The sequence below is a fragment of the Ursus americanus genome, chromosome 4 (assembly GCF_024610735.1).
Source record: "Ursus americanus isolate L20-20 chromosome 4, mUrsAme1.1.p, whole genome shotgun sequence".
NCBI lineage: Eukaryota > Metazoa > Chordata > Mammalia > Carnivora > Ursidae > Ursus > Ursus americanus.
This window is the reverse complement of record NC_142130.1, coordinates 44,239,015-44,258,278: the sequence shown is the minus strand read 5'-3', so window position 1 is coordinate 44,258,278 and position 19,264 is coordinate 44,239,015. Positions and strand designations below refer to the sequence as shown.

At 43.1% G+C, this 19,264-nt stretch overlaps 1 protein-coding gene across 3 annotated transcripts; it reads left to right on the top strand.

The window, feature by feature from the left end:
- The first annotated feature begins 4 nt into the window (after nucleotides 1-4).
- On the top strand, nucleotides 5-18,665 carry CD200 (CD200 molecule). Of its 3 annotated transcripts, XM_045785211.2 has the most exons (6): nucleotides 5-824; nucleotides 4,317-4,398; nucleotides 7,956-8,276; nucleotides 10,652-10,924; nucleotides 12,852-12,959; nucleotides 17,388-18,665. In XM_045785211.2, exons 1-6 carry the CDS (start codon nucleotides 813-815, stop codon nucleotides 17,393-17,395), a joined length of 804 nt encoding a protein of 267 aa, XP_045641167.1. In that variant the 5' UTR covers nucleotides 5-812; the 3' UTR covers nucleotides 17,396-18,665. The 3 variants fall into 3 exon arrangements, with proteins under 3 accessions (XP_045641167.1, XP_045641169.1, XP_045641171.1); XM_045785213.2 differs by lacking the exon at nucleotides 4,317-4,398; XM_045785215.2 differs by lacking the exons at nucleotides 5-824; nucleotides 4,317-4,398 and adding an exon at nucleotides 880-1,099.
- The last annotated feature ends 599 nt before the right edge of the window (nucleotides 18,666-19,264 follow it).

Sequence of the window (19,264 nt, the reverse complement as noted above, 5' to 3'; positions counted from 1 at the left end):
GTATAAAGTTTCTGGGACGTGAGAGAATCCATCTTGAAGCTTCATTTTCTTTTCCAACTAATGAACTCTTGGACTGAGCCAGAAGCGACAATAGTTTTACAAAGAGTTAAATTTCAACACAGCAACTGGCATGCGGGTCCTTTGAAGACAGTCAAGATAGTTAACACATGCTAGAGACAGTTTAGTTTTACAGCAACAACAAAGCAATAGTTATCAGAAGTGGCTCCCCCGGTTAACACCAAATTAGCCTCTTTTCCCCTTATTTTCTTTATCTGCAACATGTAATTACCCCTTCCTTCTTTTTCATAAAATCCCTTGCTCTCCCTACTGGAGCAGAGCACTTTTCTGGTTTCCGGAACCTGTGCTCCCCGAACTGCAATTCCAAGACCCCCCAAGAAAAGCCTTTGTTCTTTGTCGGTTTCACCACCCCCTGCTATTTCACACCTGCTTGACAGCACAAGTTGCCATTCGAGGCGCTAACGCCCAACGGATGACTCCTCACCACCCCCGTTTCCTTTCTGTCCTCGTGAAAAGAGAATGGAAAAAGTGTATCCCCCCGCCCCATGCTTTCTCAGTTTCCCCAGTCACCACCTCTGAGAACTGGAAATGTTTAAAGATGGGGAATTTAACTGGAAACCCCGTGTGGCCTGGCCCCTTGCGGCCGGCGCTGCAAGCTGGTCGACCACCACGCCGGCTCCGTCCCGGGGCGGGGACTGGCCCGCCTCCCGGAGCTGGCGGAGCTCCGCGCGCCGCAGTGAGATCCCCCGGGCTTTCCAGCTGAAGCCGGCAGCCGCGCGCGCCCGGGAGCGGCGATGGGGAGGCCGGTGAGCGGGGCCGGGCGTGGAAGGAGGGCGCAGGGGAGGAGGGGGCGCGAGCTCGCGCCGGTGGCCCTGGGGACGGCGAGGGCCGCGGGCGTCCGGCTGCGGCGCGCCCCAGGCTGGTTCGGCGCTGGGCTTGGTGCCGCGATGCTTAACCTCGCGGAGAAGCGGATTTTGCCTCGCGGAGGGTGGTTTCCAGGCCAGTTCTTTGTGCCTGTTGTTCTGGAAGGGTGTTGGGAGACGGAGACGCTTCTCTCGAGATCATCGTCGTCCTCCGAGGGGTACGGGCGGGGAGGCGCGCGCAGGCGGCGGCGGGTCCTCTGGGCAGGCTGGGGTGGGCTCCCCGGCCGCGGCTCGCACGCAGGAAAGCACATGCAATGGTCGCTCTCCTGAGAAAGGGATGGCTGGTGCCGCTCTGGCTCCCTGTTGGCACCCAAAGCTGGGGTGCCGCTGCAGCATTCAGGGCTCACTCCCTGCTGGAGAGCTCGCTCCCTCCTTGATGCACCGGCCTTTCTCCATCCTTCCGTCCTTTGCGTTGGGAGCCAAAAAGGACCAGATGAATCAGGGTTAAACCCCAGGGTATCCAAGAGAGACAGACATTTTGTTTATTCCGAATCTGTTTCCATGGCACAAACAGAATGAGCGGATTTTTATTTACATTGGAAAAATTGAAAAGAATAATAGTAAAAGACTAAATTCCAAATACAAGTAATACCTCAGGGTATCTATTTTTTTCATAAATGGTTTATTGGCAAGACCGCACGGCCAGTCATTTCAGTATCTTAACAAAGGAGAATGGTGGCCTGGGAGCTTGTTTACCCCGCCTGGGTGCTGCAGATCTTCGCAGCCATCCTTCAGCGAGGAGTGTTATGTGATTTTACAAGTAAGGAAACAAGCAGACAGGTTAATTTTCCCAAGTCCATGCGACGACACGTGATGGGAGCGCGATTTGCACCTAGAAAGTCAGGGGAAAGAGGCATGGACAGGAGCAGTTAGCTGCCCGAGGGAGGCTGTCAGGTTAAGACCAGGTCTCCGGGAACTCTGGCCCTCTTGGCCAGGGGTAGAAGTGGATTGCTCCATTTTCATTTTGTACTCCCTGTATGTGATTTGATTAATGAATTTTTTTTTTTTTTTTAGTTACCTAACATGTATTGGGATTTACTGTATCTTAGACACTGTATTAAGTGGCTTAAATGCTTACTTCTCATAGTAACCCAATGAAATAACGATATCTATGTAGTGCTCACTCACTCTTCTGGGGGCAAGTTAGCATGTGCTAACTTGCTTAGTCTTTTTAACAGAGGGGTCGATGCTGTTATTTTTGCCTGTGTTTTGGAGAGGTAAAGTCACTTGCCTGGTTCACACATCTGATATTTGTGTTAACCCCAAGTCATCAGCCAGAAATAATTATGTATATATTTAATAGCAAGGCTTTCCTTCTAATTCCCTTGCCTCAGTCATTGTGTTTTCCTTCTTCAACATTCTTGGCTCCCAGCTCACACACTGTGTTCTGGCGTGCATCTGCTTTCTTTCTTATCCTAAAACACAGATTTTCACTGTGCGAGCCAAGCCATTCTGCATTCCTCATCATCTTTGCTAGAATCTGGGCTTCCATGTGAGAGAGAGGCATATGATTAAAAAAAAATGGCATGGAATTAGAATGTCAAAGAAGACTTTAGTTTTGGAAGCGAAGGTGTTGATACAGCAAGAACCTAAGCATTTGAGTTTTAAGAGCCTAAACACTGGAAAATCAAGGACATACGTGAGTCCAGATGGGAAGAATGCAGGTGATGGAAGAACCAGCTTTCCTGACCGTAGGGGAAATAAGTTATTTTCTAGGCTGGGAGAGCAAAGAGGGACTGACTGAAGTCTATATTTAGACACAAGCTTGTGTTCTGAAAAGGCAGCCTGGTCTCTGATCGCAGTGAGTGGGGAGGGAGTTTGGGAGGATGGTAAATAGAACTTATAGAGAGGTGTTGAAATCCAAGAAGAGAAAATACCTGTTCCTTGCTTTCCTGGGGGGAACTGTGGAAAGAGGCCAGCCTCTTCATGACAAGGGAAGAGTAAAACAGAGATGGATAGACACATGCGAGTCTAGGCAGAGAACTTGTAGAATTTCCCTTTGCCCAACAAAGGGAGAACCCAGGGTCACGGAATCAGGAGAACGAAAGAAAATCGGTGAAGACACTGCCCAAGCACAAGGTTTAGTTGCAAAAACCTATGACCACGATGACTGGAGGGGAACACAGCCATCTGAGAGAATGCGTGGCTAGATGGTTGTAAATAAGGATTAGTAGCCCTGTCCCCTGGCTGGGCTTTGTGTGAGCCTCTAAGAATGGAGATGGAATGCCAGAGATTGGGACAATTGTGAAGTGTGGGAGTGGCAGGGAGTTGAATTGACAGAGATGATGTGATATTGACTGCAATGAAGTCTCTACCTCTACTTGGACTGGCAACATGAAATTCAGGTAAAGAAAAATACAGAGAAACCTACATTGCTTACACATCTCTAGTATAGGAAAAGGTAGGGAAAAGTTACATTTCTTGCCTGTGCCTTCTGCACACACATGTAGGTCAAGTGAATGGATCCATGGGGCTAGTGTAGAGAGCAGTTAATCTGTCTACATCCCACCGTCTCATTTTATAATAAAATGATACCCAGAATAACATTCAATTAAATGTCACCATGTAAAAATGCCAAGGATTTCTACCCGGACACATGAAAATAAAGCAATTAAGGAAAAAAAAAGAACATTACTGTTTTTTTAAAAAAGATTTATTTATTTGAGAGAGAGAGAGTGTGTGTGTGTGTGCCCACAAGCGGGAGGAATGGAGGGAGAGAGGGAGAGAGAGAATCTCACGCATATCCCTCACTGAATGCAGAGCTGGGGGGCGGGGCTCGATCCCAGGACCCTGAGATCATGACCGAAGCCAAAACCAAGGACGCTTAGTTGACTGCACAGCCTCAGGCGCCCCTAGACATTACTGTTTTTTAAAAGGTGCGATTTATATAAAATTTGCAGAATTTTCAGGGAAATCTACGTCAGCAAACTTCAAGGCAGTCGTATCTTTTTGAAAGTGGTTCCCCCTGAGTTATGTCTTTAACGTTCACAGATGTGGATTATTTGGGAAGTGGATGCTGTCTAACATTTGCAGTCGCTGTGTTTTCTGTGTGTATTTATGGCAGCTTGTTTCTCCTGACCGTCCTACGTCTTTAAGACCTTGCCCTTGACCATGGTGGCTTTGAGAGCAAGGCCTCAAATTGCTAGGGATTGCCACGACGGAGGAGCCGTATTGCTGCTTTTCCCCTCCCCTAGCCTGAGCATGCTCCTTTATTTCTTCCATTTATAGTCTCCGGTTCTGCCTCCGCAAACCCGAAGTCATCGGTGGTTAAGGCTTGAGCCGCCGCGTTCCCTGAGGCAGTCGTGAGACTGAAGCTTCCTTAGCCTTTTGTTCACATGCAAATGCCCATGTCTTTGCTTTGCTTTCTGTCTTCAGGTGTGCAGGACGCGCTTCTGTCGTCTGTCTGCCTACAGACTGATTGGGTTCTTGACAGCAGTGACGCTATGCAGGGCGCAAGGTAAAAAGCTACCCAGTTCCCCTGCATGGGGTGCAGGAGCACGACTTCTGGAGTGAGACATCTGGCCAGCGTTTGTGCTAGAACATTTGTCTGCGTGAATTACTTAAACATGTAATTTGCTTGGAGGAGTGGGAGTGGTTCCTTCTGCTTTCCACATTTTTATTTTCGAAGTAGAAAAAGACTTCGAATATTTAGAAACCGTTTCCATAGATAAAACCAGACATGAAGAAATTCTACGTTAAGGTGTTTTTCACCTATCAAGTCAAATAAATTTTAAATATTATTTAAGTATAATTCCCTGTGTTTATAAAATAGGGAAATGCTTGGGGAGTATGAATGAATATACCCTTTTTAGAAGGTGATCTGATGGGGCGCCTGGGTAGCGCAGTCGTTAAAGCGTCTGCCTTCGGCTCAGGGCGTGATCCCGGCGTTCCGGATCGAGTCCCACATCGGGCTCCTCCGCTGGGAGCCTGCTTCTTCCTCTCTCACTCGCCTGCTGTGTTCCCTCTCTCGCTGGCTGTCTCTCTGTCACATAAATAAATAAAATCTTTAAAAAAAAAAAAAAAAGAAGGTGATCTGGTAGCCTTTGAATTGGGCATGCCCCGTTTTTATAGAAAACTACGGAAAATAATGAAATATAGAGTCGCATAAAAGCCTATATAAAACATATGCCTGTGCTGTCCACTTATTCGTTGAGTTTCCTAGTTGTGCCAGGCCTTTCTCCTCTGTTCCATGAGAGGCCACCCCTCACTTCACCCTTGACCTTCTATCATCTTCCATATGCTGTTGCTTTATATCAGCCTTCACAGGTGGAGACAGGGCAAGCTTCCCACCATCCATGGCACAGGTTTTACCAACGGACGAGGGGGAATCTAAACGGAATTCCGTAGAAGCATCTGAGAATTGTAAACTTTCCACCGAATTATTTCTTCCATAGTCAAATAGAAAAATCACCTAAGAAGTTAAAACTCTAGCTCTGGTTCCTTTTCTATTCTGCATTCTAAAAGTAGCAATGTCTTCAAATCGCTGCTCTGCAAAATCTCACCGAACTTTCAGAAAACCCCGACAGCAGGTATAGCCCCCATACCTTCTCCCGTCTACCAAGAGTACACCGCCCTAAAGCTATCCTTCTGCAATACTTGGGGTTCCAATTTGTGTCTGTTGCTATGCTTATCTTCTCACCCTTGACATTATTGAAGGGCCACGGAGAGGATATTGCTTTTTTTTTTTCTATTTACACTAGCCAACATGTTTTGTATGTTATTCTTTTAAAAAACCCCAGATTTTGGTGTTTTTGATAAAGTCTACATGCTGTCTACCATTTCATTAATTTGTGCTTTTATCTATATTAATTCACTCCTTTTATCTCTTGGGGGGCTGGGATATTTGGATACATGTGTGTATTCATTTTTCAATCTCTCTTGTTGCCTAATGAAGTTAGGATTAAATATTTTCCTACGAAAAATGGCTTTATCGATTTCTATGGATTTTAATACATTCTATTGTCATTGTCATTTATAGTAGTTGATTATTCTTGCTATGATTTCTGGTGTAATTAGAGTTGAAAGAAGTATGTAAATTTCTCATTTGTTGCATTGTGGACAGTGTTCAAGGTCATGGGGTAAGAGCTTTTTTTGCATCCCAATTTCAAGTTCAGTTTGGAGGAATGTTTGTAAAGATTGTATGTTCTCTTTGGGTAAAAGTTACACACATATAATATATATATAATGATTTATATATAAATATTCACTTTTCAAATCTTCTCATCCTTATATTTGACTTTTTGCTTTATCTATATTTTTTAATATATGGAAGTGAAAATTCTGAGGGAACTATAGAAACCTGTCCCATTATTTTTGTGGATTTAAAAATTTTCTTTTCAGGGGCGCCTGGGTGGCACAGCGGTTAAGCGTCTGCTTTCGGCTCAGGGCGTGATCCCGGCGATCTGGGATCGAGCCCCACATCAGGCTCTTCCACTATGAGCCTGCTTCTTCCTCTCCCACTCCCCCTGCTTGTGTTCCCTCTCTCGCTGGCTGTCTCTCTGTCAAATAAATAAATAAAATCTTAAAAAAAAAATTTTCTTTTCAATTCTATGGCTTTTTATCTGTTTTCACTTATGTTGTTAGGCACAGAAAGGTTTGTTTGTTTGTTTGTTTGTTTAAAGATTTATTTTATTTATTTGAAAGAGAGAGAGAGAGAGAGAACCTGGGGGAAGGGAGGAGGGAGAGGGAGAATCCCAAACAGATTCCCTGCTGAGTGCGGAGCCCGAGGCGGGGCTCAGTTCCATGACCCTGAGCTCATGACCTGAGCCAAAATCAAGAGTTGGATGCTTAACTGACTGAGCCACCCAGGCATCCCAACATCAAGATTTATAATGAATATATCTTATTTTAGATGGTTCCTTTTATCATTTTGAAAAATACACTTTTGCCCCTTACAATGTTTTTGTCTCCCATTCTTCCTTTCCCCTTCTTATAAGTCTCAACGGTCTGATGCTGAAACATTCCAGGTCTTTGAATTTCTCTTGAATTTTTTCCCCATATCTTTATCCCTTTGTGCCACATTCTGGAAGAATTCCTTGACCTGCTTTTCCTACTTAACTAGTTTACCCTCCAGTGATGTCCGTTCTGCGAAGTCAGCCAAATCATTAAGATTCTGTATTTGTCATTTTCTACAACTCTGATTTCTACTATTTACAATGCCGGCTCGTTTTTACTCTGAAGATACCACATTTGTTCATGGCAAAGAGCTTATTGATTTATGATGTCTTTATTCATTTGGTAGGAGTTCCTGGGTTTGTAGAGTTTATTCTTCTTTCATTGCATCAACGTTCTCAAATGTCTGCCTAGGTTGTTGTTATATTAAGATTTCCCATTGGATCGTCCAGCATAGCACCATGAGGAGCCGGCATTGGAGGGGGAGGAAGTTGCTGTCATGCCTTGTATTCTGCATTGCATTAAGTAAAATTGTGAGAATGCGTAGATTGCTATTTGGTTGTCAAAGCCATCTCGTACTATATAGAAGCCTCCTGAAGCATCGTCCGGTACATTTTTCTACCTTATGTTCCTGTATTCGCTACTGCTTCCTAGAGGCAGACACTGCTGTTGCTGCCCCTTCTCTGTCGGGGGTGTGTGTGGAATGTGTAGGACTGCTACATCTTCTTCGCTTCAACGGATCGCTCTGCCAATTGTCCATTGGCCCTTTCTTGCTTCTGCACCTCTAGACATGAACACTCTTGGTGATGTTTCTATTCTATCTGGCAGTTTTCATCTCCAACCTCATTCTTACCTACTTTCAGCTTACAGGGATTCTTCGCACAATTTCCGTCGCTGAGAGTTTGCTTGTTTTTTTACTCTGCTACTCTCAAAGATTGAATAAACATATTTGAACTTACAGTTCTCTAGCAACATCAGGGAAGTAGGTAAATGTTTTCTTTGCATTTTTCTCTATCTGTTCTGTGTTTAACTTTGAATTTGCATTTTTTAATCAGAAAAATGTGTATTTTTATGTATTAAATTTTAAAATGTAAATGTTCTCTCATGATTCCATGATAAAAGTGGTGACCCAAAATGAAAAAATGCCGCTGAACACACCTGCTTCCTTAAGATGCTCTCTGCAAAATTCCGAGGAAGTCTTGATTGTGACGTGGCAGAAGGTCAAGCCCATTAGCCCAGAAAACATGGTCACCTTCAGCAAGAACCATGGGGTTGTGGTCCAGCCTGCCTACAAGGACAAGATAAATATCACCCAGCTGGAACTCAAGAACTCAACCATTACCTTCTGGAACACCACCCTGGAGGATGAAGGGTGTTACAAGTGCCTCTTCAATACTTTTGGTTCTGGGAAGATCTCAGGAACAGCCTGCCTCACCCTCTCTGGTGAGAATCTCTGAGACTATATTGTCTCTGGCTAGAAATGTTATTTTCAAGAATGTTTGGAACATGGTGGTAGTGCCTAGTTTTTCAGGATCTTAACCTCAGAAAGGTTCATGAGAAGATACTTAGCCCCTCATGTCTATTATAACAGTGGTTATGGCTATTTGGAAAGTTCATGGGGCTACCTTGAATCTCTGCCTGGAGTTATCTTTGCTCTGAGGAATGGTGCTGTCAGCAAGAGTAAATGAAGGACCATGGTGAGGATAACGGGTTCTTCACAAGTAGTGATATGGTTCAGACCTGGCTTTGCCTTTAGCAGTCATGTGACCCTGGGAGTGTCCCGTCTACTCTCTGAACCAGAGTTTATTTATCTGCACAGTAAGTATGAAATCGATCATCTGGAGGGTCTCTAACAGCTTTAACTTTTTGGATCTAAAGACAAAGCCAGATCGGCCTACCCGGAGCCAGTTATGGTGGTCCCTTTCAACACAGTTCTCTCGGGATTGATAAGGGGACATACCTCAGAGGCTCTTCATACCTGATGTCAACTAGGTATTTAACTGGATAATAAACATTCTTTTACAATCCGAGCGGCTTAGTTTGACAAGATTCTTTTCCTTTTAACTGACACATAGCTGACATCAGGAATTGAGAAGTGAGACTAAGGGGTAACTTTGGAGCATGGCACACTTAGTGGTAGTTTTAGAGAAAATTCAGAGAAAAAAAAAGAAATTTAGACAGGGTTATCTGGAATGTTAAAGTGAGAGTTTAAGCACACCAAGAATACTGGGCATGGGGTAAGGGGAGGATCAGTAAATGGGAGTGCAAGCGAGGTGTGGCCACAGCCAAAAAAAATAGGTTGCTTTCACTTATTTTGCCTATGAGGAGTTGTCTCTGCAAAATCTTCTGTCAGGTTTTCTTCTTGACTCTATTTCTTTTGTTTTCTTTGTCTCTTTGTCTCCCTTTTTTCCTCTTCCTCCTCCCTCCGATCTTCCCTCCTTCTTTACTCTCCTTTTTTCCCCTTCCTTCCTTCCTTCCTTCCTTCCCTCCTTCCTTCCTTCCCTCCTTCCCTCCTTCCTTCCTTCCTTCCTTCCTTCCTCCTACCTCCTCTCTTTTCTTCTTTTTTCTTCTTGTTTCATGTTTTTCTCATTTCTGTTACTTTTTTTCTTCTTTTGTCTTCCTTTTTTTCTCATCTTTCTCTTTTCTACCCTCCTTTACTCATAAACGTTTGTATTATTTTTTACCTGAAAACCAGGCTCCCCTGAGTCTTCTGGTTAGTAACCCTGTTCTTTTCCACACCGATCCTTTCCAGCCACACCTTACAGCTTCCATCTATAGCTTCGATACACCAGAGAACCCTGCCACCCAGTCTCACCATGTCTCACCATGTCAACCATACTCTCTTCCTTCTCTTTCATCTGTCTTCCCCTAGTGCCCCTTGACTTTAATAATCTGGGTATTCTTTGGAAGAAACCACAGTCCTCTGGCCCCATTTCCTCCTCCCACTGCCACCCACCCACCTCTTGAACCTCTAAACACAGACCAGGCTTTCCTTTAGCTACTGCCCTTTAATTATCTCGTAGGATCCAGGGCAACCACAGGAAAGCCAGCCTGTGTTTGCTCAGCAGAGATAAACTGCACATTGAAAGTACACAATGACAATGAATTCATTGGTCAAGGGACTTTTGAAAGGGAACAGCATTACAGTTGGACTTAAAATAATGGGCTTTTCTCGTAACTAGTTATTTTCTCTTAATTCCGTCAGGTGATCTCCAAGGTCCTCTCAGCTGTCATTCTGTGATTTTCTGGTTATCAGCAGTGAATTTCTAATTTACATTCTCTGTGGATATTCCAAGCAGGGACTTTCCAAGTCTCCTCCATGCATCTCATTCCCTGGTCCAGCTCCAAGCTGAGAAAGGCCATCTCTCAGCAGCAGCCCCTCTGTGGGTTGTCTGGTCTGAAGCCGCCCTGGGCTTCTGAGAAGGGCAGCCTACTGCTATGGCAGTGCTGACGGGTGACCGTTGTCAGACTATGAGCGGGACACCCAGAAGAAGCCAGAGATGCTGCCTTGCCCCTGGAAAAGGAGAACAGAATAATTAGGCTCTGGACTATTGGGAAAGAAGACCTCCCATGTCCATTCAGCTAATCTCCCTGCAGACAAACTACAGAGAGGATTTTCTTATTGCAGGGCTGTCCTGGCCACTTTCCCTCCCGCCAGCCAGAGGATTAGAGACAGGAAGAAGTGAGGAGCCCCGGTTTGGGTTGCATAGGCCACCTCATCCCCTGAGCCCCCAGTGTCTTCCTGTAAAGATCTTCCTTCATCCTCTGAGGAGAATGTGGTACTTAACTGATGGCCGACCATCATTTTTTTGTCCCAGTACAGCCCACAGTGTTCCTTCACTATAAATTCTTCGAAGACCACCTAAATATCACTTGCTCTGCCAATGCCCGCCCAGCCCCTGTGATCTTCTGGAAGGTGTCTGGGTCAGGGATTGAAAACAGTACCGAAGTTCTCTCGCACCCCAATGGGACCACGTCTGTCACGAGCATCCTCCAGGTCAAAGACCCCAAGAGTCAGGTGGGGAAGGAGGTGGTCTGCCAGGTACTGCACCTGGGGAAGGTGACCAGCATCACACAGACTGTGGATAAAGGTAAGAGAAGGCTGTGGTTGCCTCTGTGTACACGCAGCTGCCAAGTGTCCTGTAGAGCGTCTTGGCCTGTCAGCCAAGGAGCCGATGGGGAGACAATGGAGTAAGTGGGGAAAGAAAGGCAGAGTTGAGGAAACCAGTAAAGCCAGTTTTACTGTCGTAACTGTGGTATGTTGCTCACGTCCCAGATGCTTTTGCCGAGATCCATCCACGCCGCTGACCTTTCCTCAGTGTCTGTTGTGTGCCGGGCTTTGGGACCGAAGTGCGACGGTGAGCAAGGCTCAGTCCCTGTGCTCAGAAAGCTCCGGTTCTACGGGGGCTACCCAAGGGGCAGTTATAGAACTGCGTGCGAAATGCTTCAGGAAGAAAGCTTACTGAGGACTGAGGGTGGGGAGGATTGAGGGTAGGGAGGAGAGGATCGGCTCAGACTGGAGGGATCAGGAAGATTTCCTGGGAAAAGTGACATCTGTGAGGAAGGCTTTGACTCATCTACACTGTGGAAGAGGGGCCACAGAGCCTTGAAGAAAGGGGCCGATCTGAGGAGGTTTTCCTCACCCCTTTGCAACAAATTGCCTCCTGAGCAAGACCCCTTTGCGTTCTTGTGTTTCTCTCTAAGCTGCTAGCTCTGGGCCTCAGGGACACGAGAAGTGAGGCTTGTGGGTGGGAGAATCGGGGGGGGGGCAGTTTTAGGCAAGATGCTTTGGGAATAGCCATGGTTTTCTTTCTCTGGATGAGACTTTCACTAATAAACTTCCTACAAAGGTACTGATGCTTTTTTTTCAGGGAGCATTTTAAGCACTAAAGCCTGGAAAAACTTTCCCCTGTATGGTGGCCTCTAGGGAACATTTCCTGTAGTCATTTTTGGGGTTCTCAAAAAAAAAGACTCGAAAAAAATCCAAAAGTCAACATGTAGGTGAATTTGGGCAAAAGATTTGCGGTGTTAGATCTGGACACTTGTGAAGAGATCCTATTTTCAGCCAAGGCAGAGGGTAAATTTCCCTGAGAAGCAAGACCCTGAAAGGAACACGTGTCTGCGTCCCAGACTGCAAGATCGACTTACATTGTTTGTAACATTTATGCACCATTTAGATAACATTCGTTTACTCCGCGCACGTTTCCTGAAAGTCTTCCATGCTTCAAGCATTTATCAAGCCCTGGAACCATGGAAGTTCGACACATCTCTGTCTGAGGGGCTCAGCTGAATTATGACATGACAAATCCCGTTAGAGAAGTGTGAGGAGGACGCTGGGAACCCCGAGTCAGGAAGCTCTTGCCCTGCCTGCCGTAGGATTGCGGAGCGACAGGGAGGAGCCGCTTTTACCGACCGCGGGAAAGAGGATTAATAACAAAGACAGAGATTAGAAGAAGTACAATAAAAACATGGAGATGAGTTACTGCTGGGCTTGGAATCATGAAATTCAGGATTTTCCCCTTTATTTTTCTCTGTATCTTCCACAGCTTCCTCAGTAAATATATTACTTTAATGGGCTGTGTGGCAAGGACTCCGTGCTTTGGAGGCAAACTGACCTCCGAGCAAGCCTTGGTTCCGCCCCTTACTACCCTGATTTGGGGTCTACTTAGCTTCTTTGAGCCTCAGTTTTTTGTTCTGTTGTTTTTGTTGTTGTTTTTATATGAGAGATGATGATAATAATACCTAACTCTTCGGCTGTTTTGAGGATTAAATGAAGTAACGCATTCAAAGCTCTTATGAGATAGTAACCACAGAAAACACGTGGTTAGATTATTAACTAAATGTTATTGAAACAAAACCAAACCATGAATGGAGACCTCAATAGGTATGTATTTGAGGATAATTTTCATTGAAAGCTCCACTCTAGGAAAAACTCATCACGATTGCTTTATCACTTTTTGCCTCAACAGTTTCTGCTTATGACTTTGTTTCTCCTTTTTCCCCCTCCACCATCTACAGGCTTTTGGTTTTCAGTTCCGCTCTTGTTAAGCATTGTTTCCTTGGTCATTCTTCTGGTCTTAATCTCAATCTTACTATACTGGAAACGTCATCGGAACCAAGACCGAGGTAAGTTATCACAGGAAGTACAAAGAAGGAAACAAATGATTTTTTTAATAGCACCTCCGGGAGCACAGGAAGATAGAAATAAGGGATGGCAACAATGTGTGTGCTTGTTGTTGGCTGGTGTTTTGGAACACCTTGGGGGTCATTTTCTGGCAGTTGGACATTAAACTAGATGTTTCTGCTTTTCATTTGCTAAGATCATTTAATGGCTAATTATTTGAAAGTTGAGAGAGTAAGGGTTGATGAGAGGAAATGTGGAAAATGTTTATCCGATCACTGTGGAGTCCGCTGATGGCAACACCAGAGAAAGAAGTCTTAGCACCCACACTGTGTCCCTCTACCCATTAACGAGAAGGACAGTCTCTTTTCCTTTTACAGCGCTCCCCGGGCCAGCTACTCCATGTAAGAGACTCTGAGATTGCCCAGTATACTCACTAATTAAATAGTGTTTTCTGTGTTATACTCTGTGTCTCAACCACTATAGACAGAGTACAGGTGACCCATACTTAGAACTATGTCATGTCATTCTCTCCTTATAGACTATAAATTTTTCTCTGTCCCTACAACATCTATTACCGTGTCTTATGTATATTAAGTGCTCAATAAACTTTCACTAAGACAGTGAATGAATCTTGGGTGGATGGTTGGATGGATGGATGGATAGATTTTCAAAGTGATGTTTTCAATTCTCTTCTTTCTGTAATTTCAGTACCTCGTAGATGCTGAGTCTAAAACCTTGGGAGAAAACTATAAAATGAGACGCTATAAAACAAGAACAGTCAGCTAGAGAGAGAGAATTGAATTTTTTTGTTTTCGGAAGGCCGTGCATAATTTATTAAAGTTAATACAAAGCTTCAGCTTATGGTGTGTGCGATGGGGATTTCCCAGGATGAAAGGCTGATATGGGAGTTTTTTCCATCTCAGATGACTGAAAGATAGGGAAGGAAAAAACTGTTGGTTTTTTAAAGTTAAATCATAAGCTATCTTTCATGTTCTAGGTTTTTCGAACACTTAATTTTGCATAAGCCTTATATAAACACCACATTAATTCTTGTGATTTTATAAGAAAAGTGACAAATCTTCAGTGTCAATGACCCCTTTGAAAAAGTAGATAAAAGTATTTGTCCTGTGGGAAGAGGAGATTACCGATCAGATCGTGTTGCTGCATATAAACACAAGCCCATAGAATTCATGAGTGCTCTGCAGAGCGTTCACACGCAGAAGGCTGTTTGATTCACTTCGTCCAAACATTTCATTCTTTCCATTAGGCCTTGAAGCCAGGGAGGGAAACGACTTCCTTCCCTAAGGTCACACAGCTAGTTAACAACAGGCTTAGGACTAGAACCCTGGTTTTGGTCTGCTGACCTCTGCCAGAATGTTCTTCCAGCTATCATGCTCTCAGTCCTGCTTGAAAGGAACTATTGGGTTGCATGTATTTTAGTCCTTGCTTGCTGTCAGTGCTATATTCGTTTAGAAAGTGTGAGGAAAGAAGTATGAAGTGTTCAAATTCATCTTAAAAAGTCCCTGTTCGACAAGAATCTTATAATACAATCTATTCAAGCCCAAGGTAAATTCCACTAGAATGGGGCATTTGCAAAATAATTGTCCTTTGTTCATTAAGTAAGTCTTGGGTTTTCTGAGAAACATCATTGTTCAGTGTCCTTTCCAGCTCCTGAAGCAAAGGGAGTCAGTTTATCTTTGTTTCCAGGCTTTTCTCATTTATAAAAATAAACACCTGAACCTGTTTAGAATCTTGCAAGCCCTGGGATTGCCATTTACCGACAATGTCTTCTTGACGTACGGCCAAATGAGTTAATTACATTGAATGTTCAGCGGCATAGTTTGGGTGACTGAATTTTTTGCTGGTTTCAAATATTTTTAACAGCCAGATCCCTTGGTCCCATTTACTTAAATAACTAGTAAAACTCAGTGTCGATTATGCTGGAGACTTAAACACTCAAGACCAAAACTGAAGTTACACAAAAAGTTGGGAGAAATGGAAGAAAACCATAGAAGATGTTGACAATTTAAATTTCTTTAACAAATTCTGATTATCAATTTGTGACGAAAGTGAAAGGACCTACTACATTTGCTTCCTATCTGTCCTTACCCGTACTTTGGGTTTTCTTTTTTTCTTCTCGTTTTCTTTCCCTTATCTCCTGAACACCTAAAACTTTTGGATGGGCAGGAAAACATGATCAGTCAAAAATAATACCAACTGTCTGTACCTAGTGACTGGAACAATGATGATGTGTTTGGAAAGAAGGAAGTGAAGAGGGGGGACCGAATGTGTGTGTGTGTGTGTGTGTGTGTGTGTGTGTGTGCGCGCGCGCGTGTGCTTGTGTTCAAAGTTCATGGAGAGAGAAAAAGGAGAGGAGGGATGAATTAATTCTTGAACTCACTGAATGTGAGTAGAAAAGAATCCTCTCCAGGAAGCCTCTCAGTGGTAAAACAGATCTAGTTAAGTAAGGTTCGACCCTTAAATAGATAAGGACAGCAACAACAAAGTCTGTTTTTAGATCAAAACCACTTATTCTTTGCTCACAAAAGCACAAGCAAATGCATAGTTTTGGGATAGAGGAGTGATCTCTAATGATAATGTTATTTTTGTAGAAAAGGTAGAGTCTCTCTTTCTTGTGATTCTGTTTAAAACCAGAGAGAATGGTGGTGTTCTTTTCCCCATTAAAGGCACACTCTGGAGGAAGGTATGATGACTTAGAGGCAATTTCTCTTTGTAGCATTCCTGATGGGATCGTTGTAGTGACTTCCCATGAGACTGCAACAGTAAGATAATAGGTTGATATGTTTTTAAAGAACATCCTCTTTTCTTTCTCTTTCGTGAATCCAGCACTTTATTACTAAAATAGAAAGTGAAAAAATAAAATAAAATTTCCTAGGGAAATTTTCCGCCATTCTATAATAGTTCTTGTTATTAAAACACAGTTGATGTCATAAATTTGCCCCTTCCGTATCTACTACAATGAAATTAAATTTGGGGTGGAGAATAGCCTTTTATTTCTCATTAGTCAACCCACCAATGATCACATGCTTCTCAGAAACTAACCTCACTTTGGGGCAGATCTTAATAGACAGCTGATCACCTCAGTTTTTGAAATTTTTATTTTGAGTACAAGTTTTCTTTTGTTTGATTGAGTCAAGGCAGAATTGGCAAACAATAGAAAATTTAGACATTCGTATGAAATGCATATGCCAAATTTCACTTCTTCTTCAAGTGTCTAGCCCTTTCATAGCAAAGTGGGTTTTTTTTCCCTTGCTCACATTATCTGTATAATTACCCTGAATTCTTTCACTTCACTTCATAATAATGTAACCTGTAAGTGGGCTCTTTCAGTGATAATGGCAGTATTAATAAAACACTATGCCGTGGGTGGAATCATGCCATTTTCTCTGTTTTAAGTTTAGTACTGTATCAAATAACAAAAGTGCCCGATAAACAATTTATGATGGTAAAATTGGTGACTAGTTAGAAGGACAATACAAAGAGTATTTGTTCCTAAAATAATACGAATCTTTGCTTCGCATAATGATTGTACTTATGTCTCCCTGAGGCAGGCTGGATGGGTGGCGGCCAGCACCCCTACCACAGTTTCCTCATAGCTCCAAGCAGAAGAAATGGGGTGTTTTATTGAGAAAAGTGTGGGGCAACCTTTATTGAACTGCTTAGGTCAAAACTGCTGGGAGAAATCTTGCATTCCAACATATTTTTCTACAAGAGTTTACCCTTGAATGGGGGCAGATGCCATCCGTCATCTCAGAATGTCATGACCGGATGACAGAGTCACTCGCTAGCAGAACCTTAAGCCTGGGCATTCTTGCTTGAGCTGTTCTGTGTCTTTTACCACAGATATCAGATACTGGAATTTTGGCAGGTTTAAAACATTACGGTTTCTAAGAATTACTTAAGGTTACACAGAGAATGAGAGGTAGCACCAAGATAAGATCCCAGGTCTTTGACTTCACTGACTCCGTGCCTTGTGGGGAGGTCCACATCCCTTCAGGTTAGGTGCTAGGAATCTGGTAGCCCTGGAAAGGCCCTCCATGAGTCTACTTTGTGACCATCCCCAGCCCAATGTCCAGCGAGTTAGTATCCACAGGAAACAAAGCTCAAGGTCTTATAAATAAAATACATGTAGATTATTTGGAATTCTTTGACTTTAAAAATTTTTTTTTTTTATTTGTAGTCCTAAGTGATTCTGCAAAACATTATTTCCTAGAATTACCTATGTCCCTTGGAAAAAGTCACGGTCTCCCTACATCGCATTGGGTCAGGAATGTCCTAATCTTTGCCAATGAAACATCCACCGGTGTATTCTATGCTTACTGACCCTTCTGTTATGTATCTTCTTCAAATGTGTTAGGATAGACATTATAAATGTTTGAAGTTAATATCTTGATCTTTCTTTTATCCAGAGCCCTAGAGGAATCACACAGAACCCTGAAAAGTTACGCCCTGGTCTACTTGAATCTGACTCAGGAGGAAGGCGGGAGGAAAAGAATAATTCTCTGAGGGACCTAAAGAGCAGAAGAGGTAGGGATAAAAGACCTAAGAATTTCAAGATTTCCTACTGCCATCTAAGCTACCCCATGCTTGTGGGGGTTCCAAAAGGAAGTCGTTTTACCTCTCAAGTCTGTTGTAGGACTTGATTTTATGAAGCAATGCAGTGCTGCGCTGTTGAAAGGAGGCTGGACTTTGAATCAGTAACCACGACTCAGAGGCTGACTCTGGCTCCACCTGAGGCCATCTGTTCATCACTTATCTCAATGAGCATCCACACCTGCATCCAGAAAATTAGGACGTTGGACCAGATAGTTTGCCATTCTGCCCTGAAAACTGATGTAATTCCAGGGAAAAAAGGAATCAAGAAATGAAAAAGAGAAAGGAGAACACGGGAAGGTGTTAAGGACCAAAGAACTTTTCTAAGACTGCCTTTTACCTTTCTGTTGCTGTTCCGTCTCTTCTTCCATATTGTTCTTAGGTCCACGAGTCTGTTTCCTCCTCACGTGGTGGTGGCAGTCCACTACCTGCTGACTGGTTTGTTAGTAACTGGTCTTTCTCGAACCCTTGGTTTCGCTGCTGTTCTTTATGTCCTTCTGTGACTTAACGTTTACCACAATGAAAATGGGACTGAATTCATTGCAAAATAACACTGACAACCGTAACTTTACTTATCTACTTGTGTAGAAGAATAAATATTGTTAGCCCAGCAGCTCACATTTTAAAAAAGCATTTCCTGTCCCATTTGACTTATAATAAGATCCAGTCCTATATCAGTCATTGTGAACTCACAAGAAGATATATGATACAATAAAAACAGGCATTTAGGAAGTTTCCTGAATAACAGTCAATCAATTCAAATGTTTTTCCCTCCTGGCTTCTTTTCCCATGAGTTAACTTCTCATAATAGCAGAGAAGGTATGAATGGGTTTACAAATCCCTTTGTTCTAAATATAGTGTTCTAACTAGTGGAACAATTTTGAACTCTTAATAATCACAAGACCAAATTAGTGACTTTTTCAGTGTCTTTTGCTTTCTGATCTCTACTCAGTGACCCAGGAACTAAAGCTTAAGTTGTTTTCACTGTTGAATTGGATATTTGTATATTTAGTAAGCTTTTCATGTTATTTAATTCTGTATTATTTCTTATATTTGTATTAAGATACTGAATGATTAAAAGTGTCAAATCTAAATATTTGGCGCATGACACTCTTTGGGGAAATGTGGGCATTAATGATAATCTTTAGATTTTCCCTCTGTGTGTGAAACCCTCCTCTCCCCTCTATCTCTCACCCACTAAAAGATGCCACGAACGTTTCTGATTATCACAAAGTCACAAATCAGATATCCCTGATCTGGGCAGTGGAAGCTCTGTCAAGTTGGTGACTGGGTCCTTTGGACGTGACCTGGTCAATTTGGGAGCACTTCCTTGTATATGCTCTTTTGATTTTGCTTTTAGATACCAACCTTTGCAAACTGATTAGCTTACTACAGTTTTGAATTTAATCAGAGCTACCGCCCTGCCTGGAATCTCAACTGCCAGATCAGACAGGATAACTAAAGCAGCAGTTCTCAAAAATTCAGAACATGCTTAAAAACATTATTGAGGACCCCAAAGAGCTTTCTTATAAAGAGAAGTGTTTGCTGATATTTACCACATTTGAAATAAAAGCTTTAAATTTTAAAAAACAAAAATATACAAGCATGCATTCTATTAGCCATCATGGTGATGTCAACATTACACATCGTGTAGTTTCTGGGAAGTTCCACATCACGCTTGAGAGAGAATGAG

Excerpts from the sequence above, each read along its gene's own strand:
- CD200 (XM_045785211.2), top strand. Across the intron at positions 4,399-7,955 it reads GACGCTATGCAGGGCGCAAG|TGGTGACCCAAAATGAAAAA; the intron begins GTAAAAAGCTAC and ends CCATGATAAAAG. Across the intron at positions 10,925-12,851 it reads CACACAGACTGTGGATAAAG|GCTTTTGGTTTTCAGTTCCG; the intron begins GTAAGAGAAGGC and ends CACCATCTACAG.